The sequence below is a fragment of the Seriola dumerili genome, unplaced genomic scaffold, assembly GCF_002260705.1.
Source record: "Seriola dumerili isolate Sdu_G_001 unplaced genomic scaffold, Sdu_1.0 BDQW01000149.1, whole genome shotgun sequence".
Taxonomy (NCBI): domain Eukaryota; kingdom Metazoa; phylum Chordata; class Actinopteri; order Carangiformes; family Carangidae; genus Seriola; species Seriola dumerili.
The window spans coordinates 4,483,335-4,498,657 of record NW_019174404.1 but is presented as its reverse complement, the minus strand read 5'-3'; the positions used below and the strand labels follow the sequence as shown (position 1 = coordinate 4,498,657).

The 15,323-nt window shown below is 43.0% G+C and overlaps 1 protein-coding gene across 1 annotated transcript; it reads right to left on the bottom strand.

The window, feature by feature from the left end:
* Positions 1–43: 43 nt before the first annotated feature.
* On the bottom strand, positions 44–11,906 carry LOC111225741 (tubby-related protein 4-like). Its single transcript, XM_022750766.1, has 17 exons — positions 11,655–11,906; positions 10,668–10,796; positions 10,328–10,489; positions 9,881–10,061; positions 9,664–9,813; positions 9,381–9,547; positions 8,675–8,899; positions 8,296–8,530; positions 6,904–7,045; positions 6,589–6,733; positions 6,180–6,273; positions 5,935–6,078; positions 5,399–5,799; positions 3,964–4,957; positions 3,077–3,885; positions 2,396–3,028; positions 44–2,035 (listed from the first exon to the last, which is right to left on the bottom strand). Exons 1-17 carry the CDS (start codon positions 11,904–11,906, stop codon positions 1,919–1,921), a joined length of 4,980 nt encoding a protein of 1,659 aa, XP_022606487.1. The 3' UTR covers positions 44–1,918.
* Between the last annotated feature and the right edge of the window lie 3,417 nt (positions 11,907–15,323).

Sequence of the window (15,323 nt, the reverse complement as noted above, 5' to 3'; positions counted from 1 at the left end):
AAAACCTTTGGAACGATAGATTTTTTTATTACATTTTGTCCAGCCTATAGGTCCTTGCAAACCTATGGTCATATCACTTTTGTTTTCCTTCACAAAATAAGAGAGAAAAAAAAAAAAATCAGGCAATCAACTATTCATTAGGCAGTATTGCTGATAACTGACACACACTGTCGCTGAAGTCTCTGAAGCTGCACTGGATGAAAAGCTCTTACAGTAAATGAAAACTCTCTGCACTTAAATTTCCTGTAGCCTCTCTCAAAATACTTTCATTAAAACAACCCTCTAATAACAAATGACAAATGTCCTGAATTTCCACATTTGTTTCTTTACATTAGCACCAAATCTACATGAATCTCACTCCTAATACTAACAGTTAATCTTAACAACTTTATGAATATGTTGTATTTAATACCGTTTCAAGTTTATTGTTCTCATTCTTTTTTCTACAAGTGTAACATCAAAAAAAAAACTCTTGGTACCATGTTAAAGTAAAGTTGATGTACAAAATTACTGAAATTAGCAACATATACGCACATTTTTCCTAAGCATATAATGATGTTAGGTCATTTGCTAAATACACAGTGCAAGCAGCGTTATATTTTTGTTTGCGAGTACAACATCAGTTCTATGTAGGTAGCATTACTGCACACAAGCTCTATCTATCTAAAGCAGCACTGATTTCCAAGGAGGCAAACTACTGTACTTCACATTCAAATGCAGTTTTCAAGTAGAATCATAAACACCCAATGGAAACAACACAGAGCCAGCCAGAGTGACACGGACTGAGAAGATCTCAATCTTTACTGCGCACAGATTGTTCTGTTTGGGGATGAGAGCATCATGAGATCACTTTGTACTATTTTCCCTACTGACTTACTTTCAGCCAAACACATTTGGCTGTATTTGGCACACACAGACTTACTGTAGACCATTACTGACAATATCAGCCATTGTAAGGGGAAGGGAGATTTAAACTAATTGTGTAAAAAAAAAAAAAAAAATGAACACATCATCAGATTATAATGGCTGTGAATAATGATTTGCAGTTTCGTGGCCGAAAGAATATGATTTCTTATGTTCATTGCACCACTTCATAGAAGTAACATGGATAGAAAATATACAAACTATGGTTAACTGTACTCAGCTCTTCATGTTACACTTACATAATCAATATATATTCTTCTAATGCATGTTCAGCGGAAAAGAAAATGGGATTTGAATGAAGAATAGATACAAAGAACTTACTGAAACACCAATAACAATAATAATTGATACGCATAATAAAATATTAAACTTCATTTACTTAATTACTGGAAACTGAATTAAAATAGTGCAGTGTTTGTATCAGATGTGGTATGGCTTAGTGAAATTTTAATTGCAATTTTGAATGCCACTGTACCTCAAGATTTTTGCCGTGTCTATTTTTTATTTTTTTTATAAACAGCACAAGTGTAAATTTAATAGCTGTTGATTTGTAACACATTGAGACGGGTCAGCATTTAAAGAGTGGGAAGATGTCTTTGGCACTAAACCTCAGAACTGCTTTTAAAATATTAAAAATATTAGTTTACCTTTGTTTGTCCAATGAAGGCTGATGGAGAATTTCTTTTATTCTAATAAATAACATTTGAATAATGAATAAAATTAGCTTGAATACATTCAATATATGAACTAGAAAGTATGGATTAACTGATATAGTTTTCATCATCACTGACCTAAACTGACTTTGCCTTCAACAGACCGCTGTAAATTATCTGCATGTGCAAAACGGAGTAGTATGTTAATCTCCTCTTCAAAAACCAGAAGCGCCACAACACCCACACTTTCCCAGATACACCCCCCACACTGAGGGGTGTACAGCAACACCACTGTGGCTTCTTTTGAATTAGTCTTCTACAACAACGCAAAATAAACCTGTTCACTTCAGCCTTTGAGTCACATTGGCCAAGGCAACAGCAAATGCCTGCACTGCTGAGAAAGGATACTGGAAATCCAAGATATAGGCGTTCCCATCTATTCGCCCGAACTGCATCACCTACACGAGACAGAGAAGAAGCAAACATTTCAGAAAGCACTTAATAACCAACGCATCCACAATTTGAATGATTAACCTATGGCTGCAACTAATGATTATTTGTATTTCATCAATCTGCTAAATATTTATTTTCTCGAGTTTTATCAAATGTCATAAAATAGTGAAAAAATTTTAAAGTGAGATATTTAATTTCTATTTAACCAAAAGTCCTAAAAACCAAAAGGTATTCAGACAATTATTACATAAAAACAGAGTAAAGCAGCACATTTGAAAACCTGAACCCAATGAATGTTTTCATTTTTTTAGCTAATAGACTGACTGATGATGTCATCCCTGAAATAAGATTTCTTATCTCATTACCTGTCTACCATCCAGCTCTATCTGAAAGTTCTTTGCTGACTCCTGGGTGACTCGCCCTCCGAAGTCCAGCTGGTAGACCTGCGTGGCTTCATTCCACAAAGGCTGTTTATTGGCCATAACATAGACAAATCCCTGGCTGCCTAAACTGCGGTCCTCTCTTTCGTTTGCCTTGCGGCATTTAATCTCCTCCAGCTCACTGGCCATACGCAGGCTGCGCTTGTTCTTCCAGCTCTTCTTACTGCTCTGGTTCTGGTTCATGAGCTCATCGCCACTAATAAACAGCTCTGGCTCACTCTCTGAGCTATCCTGGAACTCATTCGTGGTCCTGCTCATCTTCTTGGTTTTATTGAGCTGCTCTCTCTGCCCCTTGGGCTTCTTCTTCTCTCTGCTGCCGAGCCTTGGGCTGGAAATGAGCGTATTGAAGTCAGAGAGCGCTCGCCCTTCCTTTCTGGATTTGCCCTCAGAGACGTTGGGCATGTTGGCCTCCTCGGCTCTGCTGTCCAGCCTTTTACGGCTCTTCTTGTTGAAGCGCTCTGACTCCTGTGGCACTGGGCTTTCATTTAGGGATGATGGCTCTGGAAAGTTGTTTGCAGACTCTGTCAGATCCTCTGTGGCACTTTTGGACGGTGGTAGCTCGGTAGGTGGAGGAGGAGGGGGGAGAGGGGGTGGTGGAGGCGGTGCAGTCGGGGGAGGTGGGGAGAGAATCGGCTTCTCTAAAATCTGATGAGTTTTGGTGGGGAGGGGAGGGGCTGGAGGGTCCTGCATGGGTGGTGGTGGGCAGGGGTAAGGGTTCCAGGGGTGAAGGTTGACAGGGTGCAGCTGGAGGCCGGCACACGAGCTGGCTCCAGGATACATCGGCGGGAGAGGGCAGCAAGCCAAGTTAGCAAGGTTCGGAGGATAACCCGGTGGCAAGACTAAATTGGCATCCTGCTGAGCAAAGGGGACTGGAGCAACCACTTCGTTTGGAGAGCATTGCGGTGGAGGGTTCTGTAAGGTCTGAAGCGGGGGTCCGCCGTGACCCACACCTGGAGGAAAAGGTGAGAGGGATATCTGGTAACCTGATGGGAAAGTAAGAGTGCTCGTGCTCGGACTGGTTGGCGGTTTAGTTGTGAGGACAAAAGGAAGCCGGGTCATGTCCAAGTGCTGAGCTTGACTGATGATGAGCGGCGGGGGTTTATGAGGTCCTGGTGGGGGAGCTAACATTGTTTGCTCTGGGGTGAGCCAGAACTCCTCTGTAGTGGAGGTGTCCCACTGGTAAGGCGGAGGGCGTTTAACCGTCAAACTGACGTCGCCGAGAGTCAGCTGACGTACAGATTTTTCAAGGTGACACTGCTGATTTAAAGTCTCATCTTCAGTGAAGGCAGAGTTAACATACACTGTTCTGTCCCGGCTGTTGTCGACAGCACCCAGCAGACTGTAGGATGACTGGGAGGCCAGGGGTGAGGCACTTTTGGAGTGCACAATAATTGTACTGTGATGTGCACCTTTTCCTGGTGGGAAGTCCTGCCTCACCACCGTGCCACCTGCAATACCACTACTTGTGGTTCCACCTCCAGAGACACTGACACTGGTGCTGCTGCTGTTGCTGCTGCACTGTGTGCATGTGTACAATGCAGTGGGCACCCTCTGCTGGTACGTAAGAGCTAATGCACTGTTCATTTTAGCCTTGGTGGGAAGGGTTCTTGAGTTTTCCATCATCTGTGGCACTTTAAGTCCCACATCCCTCCGGTCACGACGTAGAGTGGCATGGATCAGACTGCTATCGATTCTCTGGGGAGGAGGAAGTGTGGCAGTTACCTGATTGGCCGGATCAGGGTAAGGAGGAGGGTCTCCACTTGGTATGGAGTATCGAGGGACAGAGAGACGACTCAGTGTTGCCGAGCTGTACGGAAGCTGGATTTTTTTATTCTCAGAGGAGGTGACTTTGAGTGTGGCCGAGCCGCCGATGCCATGCACGGTGTACGTATTTTGGTTGCGAATGAGGCGCCTGCGTGGCCGGCAAACCTCCTCCACATTGCCACTGCTGTCAAAGGTCGTGATCCTTTCATACCCCAGAGGTGTCGGGTACTGTAAGGTGACAGGGTGAAGCAAGAAGTCATCCTTCTTCAGACAGGAATCGGGTGCCAGGACACTGGGGCTGTCGCAGTTCGTGACAAGAGTCTGAGGTGTAGCGGCGGCTGTAGCTGCAGCTGCTGCTGCAGCTGCAGACACTACAGTGCCCGGATATGGAGGAGGAGGATTCACCTTCCTCATCTGAATCTCCACAGACCCATCAGTGTCATTGAAGGACGGGGGTAAAGTCCGCGGCAGACTTGGCTTCAGAGTGTGTCCATGCTCGCCCCTGTCCAGCCCAGGCTCAGTGGAAGGAGGAGGCATTTGGGGCAGAAGATGTAGCTGTTGTAAGGAAATGGTCGGGTAGCCAGATGGAGGAGGAGGCAGCGACATCTGCATCTTCAGCTGCTGCTGCATCTGCTGGTGTTGCCTCTGCATCTGCTGATGTTGCTGCTGGATCTGTTGGTGCTGCTGCTGGAGCTGCTGCTGCTGCTGCCTCATCTCCTGAATCTGTTGCCGAATTTGCTGTTGCTGTTGCTGCATCTGCTGCTGCTGCTGCTGCATCTGTTCATGCTGCAGCTGCATCTGTTGCTGCTGCTGTTGGATTTGCTGTTGGTGATGGAATTGTTGGCTCGTCGCTACTTGTTGAGTTTGTTGCATTTGTTGGTGTTGCTGGACCTGGTGTTGTTGATGTTGTTGCTGCTGTTGATGGAGCGTCTGCTGGTGGTGCAGTTGCTGTAGCTGTTGATGTTGCTGCTGTAATTGCTGTTGCTGCTGCTGCTGTTGCTGCTGCTGCTGCTGCTGCGATTGCGACGGATGGTGGTGCTGCTGCTGCTGCTGCTGCTGCTGCTGCTGCTGCTGCTGCTGCTGTTGTTGTTGTTGATGATGATGCATTTTCTGTTGCTGCTGTGTCTGCATCTGTTGTGACTGTTTCGACTGTTGTTGGCGAGCCTGCTGCGAATGAGACCGCTGTGGGTGAGGCTGCGGTGGGAGATGGTGAGGTGGAGGTGGGGGTGGGAGAGTACCAGGAAGAAGAGGACCCATCTCCAGCCCATTGAAGATCACCTGACCAGGGTTTGAGTATCTAGTTGGCACTGGGTACGGTGTTGCAACTGCATCCTGGCCATGATCGGTGACAGGGACAGAAGCTGCTGCTGCTGCAGCCGCTGCTGCTGCAGTGGCTGTAGGGTTGGTCAGGACGTCAAGCTGAATATTCTGATTGGCCAGAAGAGACTGAACCAGGCCAATACTCTGAGTCGGGGACATGGCCTGAGCCGGGCTGTGGATGGGAGCAATGGGAATGTTGACCGTACAGGGAGGATTGTCTCCTGCCACTCCAGACGGCCCCATCACTTTATAAAAAACACAGAGGAGAACTATGTAGGTGACTTTTAGCATATAAAAATGTAGAATACAGTGAGTCAGTGAAAACACATCTACAGATGGTTTCTTCAATCTGAGAGTATGACGCTTTTATTCATTCACACCTGGTAAGTCGTCCTCATCCTCACTGAACACATTGGGGTTGAACACAGGCAGGCTCATGAAGTCATGAGAAATCTTTCGCACTTCTGGAAGGTAGATCGTCATCTGCCTCGGTTGTAGATGAAGTAAACTGGTCTTATAGATAACTGTAAAATAAAAGAAAGTTATGTTGACTGTTCAATTTGACAGAAAAGTTGCTGTGATGTGTATGTTTGTTTTTTTTGTTGTTTTTTTTTTTTACACCTACCTGCACCAAGATTAGCAGGGAGGAACGAAGCAAGCCCAACAATTTTGAACTTTGTTCCCCAAATGTTGGATGTGACTTGAGCGAGGTAGTTGTGCTGTGAAACAGAGAAAATAGAAGACATGAATAAAAATGAAAAAATGTGAATTATCATCATGAGCTTAACAGAGAAAACGGTATTAACATCATAAAAGTATCTGTTTTTGTTTGTTTTGACATCAAAAAAGTAACATATAGATAAATATTTTAGGTAAGAGAACAGATTTGAGCACATACATCGATATATGTCACTAAATGATTCATCATTTACCTGAAAATCTTCTGACACTACAGTTACTTATTAATACATTATAATCTTATTATGAAAAATGATATTATTTTGACTATGGACAGTGTTTCCAGTATATCATACCTCTGTGATCCCATCCATAGAAAACTCCCGACGTGTCAGACTGGGAGATCGAACTGGAGGCTTCTTTGTCGGTAACCGTGGCGACCGTTGGCCTTCCTGATTGGCGCGCGAGAGTTTGGGAGATTTTCTCGACTCCATGTTCATCCTTTGATACGAATAGGTAATTTTTTTTAAAATGAACTTTTCCTTAGAAATATTAGCATTAGCATGGTGAAACAAATGCAATAAAATATCTGCAAACAGCTCTGTGGCTCAGGCCTGTAATGTGGGAAAAAGAAACAAACAAAAAAAAACAAAAAAAACAAGAGCTCTGACATGTAGAGTTTAGGTGACCTGTTTCCTCGGGATAACTTTGGTGACTTCTTCCCGACCCACTCATCGCTCAACTCAATGTCACTGGAGTCAGAGCAGTTGCAGCTGTCAGTGTAGGAGATCATGGGATTCACACAGACCTCCTCTGGAAAAAAGAAAACAGTAAAGGTGAGTCGTCATACATACCAACATATAACAACATGGCAGTGAACCGCTCCATGGGAAAGAACATTATCTATTAAAAGCAAGTAAACGTTTGCTGGGACCACAGGCCTAATGCAGCCCCAGTGCAGCCAGGTCATGACACAAGACTATTCCTGCGTCGGGCCTCGGACCATGTTACATCAGAGACGAACTGTCATCACCAGCGTCTGTATTTGTTCTTACTCAAGGTGAACGACGTGCACACAGCAGCATTGTGCTGTTCTAAAATGGAGCGCAAGTTTAAAGAGATGAACCAGGCACAGATTTAATTTCAAGGATGACAAGGAACATGATGTCTACTGGTGTTCTCTAATTGCTTCACCTGCGCACACGATCAGTATTTCAAAAGCTCATAATCCTTTTCATCTCTGTTAAAGAGCGTTTTGGCAAATATACAGACTCGCTATCTTGTTGAGAGCTAGATGGGAAGATTGATCCCACTCTCATGTCTGTGCTCTAGCTCTTTAGTTAGCCTAGCTTCCATAATGTTAAAAGCACGGTGAAAGAAGTTCAAATCCTGTGCCCCTGTGTTAACGGCTCAGTTATCTCTCGCTTCCTGTTAAAACTCAAATATCCTTTTTTAAGATTTTAATATATTGAAATCCGTCTCATCGTCACTAGCCCAGGCAGGAAATAGCCACAGTTCAAGCATAAAACCCTAAAACTGCAGTTTTTACGTTTCAGTTTTTTTTTGTAAGGATTAAAGAAGCGAGATACTAAATGTTAATTTGTAAAAGTTATGGCGTTTTCTGGGTTCTGGTGGGTGGATTTTCTTTTTTTTTTTACTTTAAACAGAGCCAGACTAGTTTACCCTCCTGGCCACCAGTCTTTATGCTAAGCTAATCTGCTCACCTCCTCTTGCTTTATATTTAGTGTACATCCATGTGAGAGAAACAAAATGTCAAACTCTTGACACTTTCAGCTCTATGTGCTGAGGCTTTGATCAAATTTAACATCAGTTCACTCAGATAATAATTCAGAGTCAGGGGGTTAGAGTTAGTTGAGTATAACATGCAACATGGGTCCCCGGCCAGAATTGGGCTACTATATGCTATGCTCTTATATGCTTTTAATCAGAAGGCTACCAGGATGCACATTGGTAAATTATTTCTACCAAAATAATAGGCCCTATGAAAACGTAGAATAGGACGTGTGTGTGTTTTCTAGTTTGAGTAACAGCCCAAAGCCCACCTGCTTTGCTGTCTGTTTTTGGATCCATAATGACAAACTCGGGCCGCAGTTTGCTGATGCGCCGTCCCTTGAGAATAGGCACCAGCCCTCCTAAATATTCTAGGTAGAGAGTGTAACAGGGTCCGCCTGCCTCTGGGCTGTCCTCGGCTCGCTTCATGGTGCAGTGGAGCCTCTCATTCCCAGCTGTGGGATAGCTGACAAAGTCGCGGATGTTGTTGGGGTCAGGGATTGGGGGCTTGAACAAAGAGAGGAAAGGGCTGTAAGATTTCTGGACTCTCAAATGAAAACATGTCACTGTCAGCAGTTTCGCTGCAAACAAAGTTGGTAAGAGGTTGTGTGCGATTGTTTCTGTACAGTCATTAAGTAGGGATCAATGCACCTTGATGGTGGGTATGAAAGCGGTGGTGACGTAAGAGCAGAGCAGCGAGGGCATGTTAAGCTTTCCCACGTCTTTCTCCTCTCGCAGGGCGCTGGCGATGCCCTGCTGGCATAAGAGTTGGAGGCTGGCCACCCTGTGCTCCACACGCACCACGTACAGCGCCGGTCCACAGGCGAGGAACAGACGAGAGTCTCTGTGACCCCAACAGATGGTGGTGATGGGCCTCTGAAAAACAGCCATTCACAATAAAAGACTTCTTGCAGTTACCAACAAACACTTGGTTCTCAATTCTCAGAAAGGTGTTGCACTCGTTTCTCCAACTTTTGTTCATCTGTTCTGTTATTATTCACACTTTTATTTAAGGATCTTTTTTAAGGTTATCACCCATTAGTGAACAGATAGAAACTGACTCATGTGGGTAACACTGTCAGTGTTCAAGCTGTGTAATATAGTAGATGATAAACAAGATTCTACTATTTACACCATATTTGTCATCATCTTTTTTTTTTTATAATCAGTTTTATACTAATAATCTAATTGTCTTAATTAGCACTACATGCATAAAATAAGTAAGGTTTCCAAAAAGAAGGACTTCTGAAAAATTAAAATCCCACTTTGATTTCCTTTTACCATAAAGTCCAGTGCGATGGAAATCAGACACCCAGAGAAACGTCTACTGGACCGCCTCAATCTAAATGGGACCAACCTGTGCAGGTGTTTCTAAAGTGTAGATGTGTTCCCCTTGGACATTATAGAACTTAACAAGGGCGTTCCTCATGATGGATGCGCATGCAGAGTCGGCAGAGAGCCCGTGTCTCTCCATGCCGGCCACAGCCAGCAGGTCTCCCTGGGAGCACCACTGGGCCTCAACATCTGTGGAGTGAAGTACAGAAAACACATATATGTCATGGGTCGTACGATCAACACAACTGATGAGTATTCTTGTATTATCACAGTGACACATTCCTTTCCTTTTGTTTTTTTTTTACCTTTCAGCCCTGAGCGAATTATAGCAGGAGAAAGGTCATCATAGTTGTTCATTAAACTGATATCTCCTGATAAGAAGGTGACGGTTAACAAAGGCTTAACCCTCCGCACTTGGAAGAAAAACAAAGAAAGAAAAACAAGTACATCATTTCCTCAGTCAACACAAGGTAGCAAGCTGTCATAAGAGCATGGGGTGTGTGTGTGTGTGTGTGTTTGTACCTAAAGGCAGAATATTGTCATCAGAGTCTGTGTCGCTCTCTGTACTGTCCTCGACCAGGAAGTCGGGGCAGTTCCAGGACATGCTAACGATCCCGTCGGACTCGTGTAACAGAACATGGGCGAGCATCCGTCCGTGACAGTCCATCACTATCACCTGACCATCTGCTGTACCAAACAAGACCTGAGGGGGCATTGCACATTAAACTTTAACAGATGACATGATGAATAAGCTCGGGAGCATCGTGTACTTGGCCTAAAATAGCTGCGAAAAAAAGAGCCCATTATATGATTTAATCTTGTATTTAGGGGCAGCATTCAAAGCAAGGGAAAATGATCTAACTGCAGACGTCACTTCTCTCATTAAAAGATATTTTTATGTTTTATGAGGAAAAATAAAGGTTAAATAATTCAATAATTTTCGTGTAAGTTCAGCCAGGTGACGTGTACCTGCTGATCATCAGGTGTCCAGATGCCACAGGTGATTTGACTCTCCAGGTTAATCTCCGAGGACCAGTGTCTTTGTCCGCTAACCGAGCCAACCAACACAAAGCCATCCCTGTACGCGATGAGGGCTTGAGTGCCATCATGTGACCAAGTGAAGTCACTCACCTGGAGGGAAAAAAATGGTCACCTTGACATTTGTGTATGTCAAAATTACAGCCTTCAGTCTTCCTGGTCTGGTTTTTTTCTTGTCTTGTCTTGTATTTATTTATTTTTTTAAACAGGACACGTGAATATGCCTTTGCATCAATTCTAAATCTTTATTCCCAGGGCTCTCGTTGCTCACCTGGGCTCCTCTGTCGTTCACTAACTCCACAGACCATCGTCCTTCGTACTGGATCCACACAAAAATACCTCCTTCCATATCACAGGTGGCCAGCTTCTGAAAGGGCTCATTCCAACGCACCAAGACGACCTACAAAGGCCCAAAACACTGACTGTTACTATTTTTCACAAGCACAGGTGGCCGTCTGCACAGAGGAGCATTCATGATTAATATCCAGCGTGAGCATAATACTAAAAAAGCATTTTAGGCCAAATGTGTTTTTTTTTTTTTTTAAATGCAATGCAGCTGGAGGGACAGTCAGCAGAGAGAGAGAGAGAGAGAGAGAGAGAGAGAGAGAGAAATGAATCATTTCAACCCAGCAGTAAATATGTTCTAATAATAATAACAGTAGCAGACGATGATGCACATACACACACTGTCACTTTCTCTCTCTCTATATATATATATATACATATAGCACTTTGATGCACAGATGCAAATATGGGCATAAACCTCCTGTTATATGAACCTGTAAACTGGACGCATGTGATGATATACAGATAACATGTTCTCATTCCTCTCACCTAGTTTAAGTTGCAGAACTTTGCATTATTTATTTTGCAGTGTGTGTGTGTGAGATTTTTATACTACACTTTCATACTGCATACATATTAGATTTTTATTTCCCATTTTATTACTACTTTCATAATAATAATTAATTCATTATAATTAATCATTGTAATGGATGAAATTCTATTTAACCTCTTTTTGCTTTGTATGTTTTTTTCTTGGTTTATCCTGGTACTATATGCCACTGCAGCACTTTGGTTTCCCTACAGAGATCATTAAAGTTTCATCTCATTTGGTCTTATCATCAAAGATAGTGAATATCATAAATATGTTTCAGTTTTGTTTGTTTCATTTTTCTTTGTAGAATTACTTTTTACGTATTTAACACTTTCAGTAAAGACAGTGGAGCGAGTGATAACGCTGAAGTGAAGACCACACCTCGCTGTTGTGTCCTCGCAGGTTAAAATTGATTCTCTGAGGTGTACTTCTGTCCCTCCTGCAGTGACACGATGTAAACGTCACCCCAACAACTCCTCTCCCGTTCCCCGTGGCGAGCCAGCCCTCCTCATAGTACCGTCTCCGACACACCGGCTTGTCCTTCTCGCTCTTGGGGACCCGGCCTTTCCACGAGAGGCAGAGGATGTTGGAGTCGCTGCAGAGGATGGGACCGTGTTCCACGGCAGCCAACATCCCTACTGAGTGACCAGGCTGTGGTGGGCAAAGCAGAGGAAGAGGCAGGGTTGAAGCTGCTGCGTACACCTCGGTTGACCTTATAATTTAACTGGATATGTACATTTTCAGTTTGTGTCAGTCTGTGACCCTACTTTTACTTAAAACTGGCTTTTCAGTGATGCTCAGGACATTTTGGGATGTACACCGCTGGCTGTTGTCATGGTCAGCAGGAAGCTGGGCTGTGGTTACTCAGGTAGGGAATCCATTAGCGACAACGGGGAATAACATCATGAGAAGAAGTACAGTGAAGCAAAACATGAAATAGTTGAGACTGAAAGTTCATTCTTGACTTGAGATCACATCATCTCCCTCGGCTGAGGAAGATGATGTGATACGATCCTAAGCTCCAGAACAGCTACTAAATGGACCTGGTGGTGAGATTGTTTGGTCAAATATCTTAAAGGTCAAGAATGAACTTTAATCTCATGTTTCAAGCCGGTATGGATGAGAAATCAGTGCTCTGAAAAAAATTGGCTTTAAACATCTACAGTTTCAGGACAACTGGGCAAACTCTAACTACTAATGAAGATCATGTGATAAGATTGAAAGCTCCAGAGCTACAACAACAAATGGTAACCTAGAAATAGATCATGTTCTGTGATCTCAGTATGTTTGTGCAGTTCTGTTCTATGGTATTCCAGATTTTTATAATTTTACTTAATTGATTATATTGTAGAGATTTAATTGTTGGTTGCATTAATATAAATACCTTCTCTGTCTTTTCTGTTATTCATATGTTAATTTCTTGATTTGTCCTCAGACTATTTTCTGCTGCAGCTACCTTATGGTGACACTGTTCTCTCAACAGATGACTGGTTACCTAGACATGACCATGGCTACTCAAGTGGGGCGGGTCTAGCATTAACACCTTTGGCCTAAAGGTGAACAGCTGAATGTTAGAGAGAAAACCCAACGTGACAAAGCACTTACCACTTACTTTGGATAGTACAGTGCCTATCTACATATATACCTATCTTGGTTTGTTTCTGGATGTCATAGGCTAACATCTTAATTCACAAACTAGTGGCTGAAACTCTGGGGCTCATGGGTTCTTTGTTTGAGATGTTCCATCCTAATGAGTTTCATTTAAGTGAACAGACCAGTACATGAGTATGAGTGAATCACTAAACGTGCCCTTAACACCAGTGAAATCACCATGGTGGCGGCTCATAGTGTTCTAGCTGTTGTTCTATTATTCGCTGTCTATGGAGCCGCTCCAGGATTTGTCTGTACATGACATCACCGCTACTGTCTGCCTGTCGTTTCTTTCTTTTACATTCGTAAACCAAAACCGAGAGTGTTTCTCTATTGAAATATGTGAATTCTATTTTAGGCTTAAGCTTATGTTTGATGTTAAGTGTCTGATAAAATACTCTTTCCCCAGGACTGGCTTTGTTCATTGAGATAAGTTATTTCTGGGATTGGGTTTTATTATTTCCAGCCTTGTCCTACCCACTGACACAGCATTGACACTGTGTCAAAAGAAAATGTCTCACATATAAATACCGAAGTAGAATCAGCTCAATTTTCCATTTCATTGATTTACAAACATTTACCGTGAGGGTGTATCCATTTACAAGGTGAACCTTTAAAACCTTAAACAAACAGTTTTGCCCTTTTATTTCTCCTTAAGTAGCTTTAAGATTGTAAAAAAAAACATTGTGTTCTCCTGTCTGAGAGTATAACGTATTCCCTGTCTTTTTATTCGATCTCTTTATTGGAGCTACATGACGTTTACACTGAATATTCAACATGTCTTGTGCATCTTTTTCTTTTTGAATTTGGATTTCATCTACAATCTAAAATCAAATTGTGTGAGTCAAAAGCATGAGTTTATTATGGCTGACAAGTGGATCATGTAGCACGTAACCATCTCTTATGAAAATGGCCAAGTCACCTGGAAAATGACAATAATATTAGTCTGTGATATGACAGCAAATCAACATACCTCATAGTTCCTGGACATGTTGAGTCAAAATTCCTCCATTGAAGGTGTCCATATTTCCATTCAGATGCTGCACTGAAGGGTAATGGCTGCTGTGCTCTTGGTACTTACTATAAAATCTATGGGGAAGTAAAATGCATCATACAGCCAGATGTTGTCCAGCTCTACACTCAAGCATTTAAATCAAGCAGCTCTGCACTTCAGAGTTTGCCATGAAATGATGTGAGGCTTCTTTGATGCCAGCGGCCCATCCCATGTCTCCCTGATGTGGCTTTGGAGAGAGTTGTGCAATCCTGTTGCAAATGGAAAAAACAAAGACGCATAAAAACACGGTTATTCAACAAGTAAGGCAATCTAAAGGAGAGAGAGAGAGGTGGCTCTTGCTTAAAATAGCCGCGTTGTCATTCAGTGCATCAACCTTGAAATTCACAGTTTTTCTCAGTCTCTATGCAACAGCAACACTGCATTGGAGATCAGGGCACTCGCAGTCTCCATGGGTACTGATACTGTCCGATCTTCCTATTTTACGTCAAACACCAGAGCAGCCAGGCGAGGATGTGAACTCAAACATTACAATTTTCTTTTTACATGAAACACACCTTTGACACATCCTAATGCAGCTGACGATCACTACAAGTGTAAAATCAGAATCAAAGAGGCGATTAAAAACAAAAACAAAAAAAAAAATGTCCTCTTGAGTTGAATTCAGGTTCACAGCATTCGTTTAAAGTCGAAGTAAAAGAGACATCATCTCGCCTGTGAAGCTCTCTCACTACATTATACATCACATCAATTGAATCTCTCATTCAAAGGCATCTTATGTCTGACCGCATGCAGCAATCTGAATGAGCCAGTGCCGACGAGAGCGGTGAACTGCGGTGGAAAATAAAGAAGTGCTTTCATCAAAGAGGCTTCACGGACAAACATTATGCACGTACCTGACGGAGCTATATTAAGGTGTTAATCCAGAGGCAGTCGGCGCACGGTGCGGTCGTGTTGCCAGGCACTTTTCCGCTGGCGCACTTTGGGGTTGTGGCTTTAAAGCGGGTTGCCATGAGGCAGGTAGCACGGAAAATAGACTTCAAGTATGGATCAGCTGAGCGCACTAACACAACTAATAAACCTGTCAACACTCACCGAAGGTAAGTAAGTAAGTACAGTTCAACTAAATTTGCATACGTTCTCATATGGAGTCTGGTAGACAGCCTTGTATAATCAATACTAGATTTATTGCTACACCTCAAAAGGGGGGTTTCTTTCATAATGGCAACCTCTCACGACTCACCCCATCTTTGTAATGTAAGTACAAGTGACATTCTTGACACCAGACCTTGATGTGATGAATGTGCTGTAACCGACTGTCCCACCCTCCTGCCACAGTGTTAAATATCATTGATAAGGTAACTGATTTTTTATCGCCTTTCTCCTCC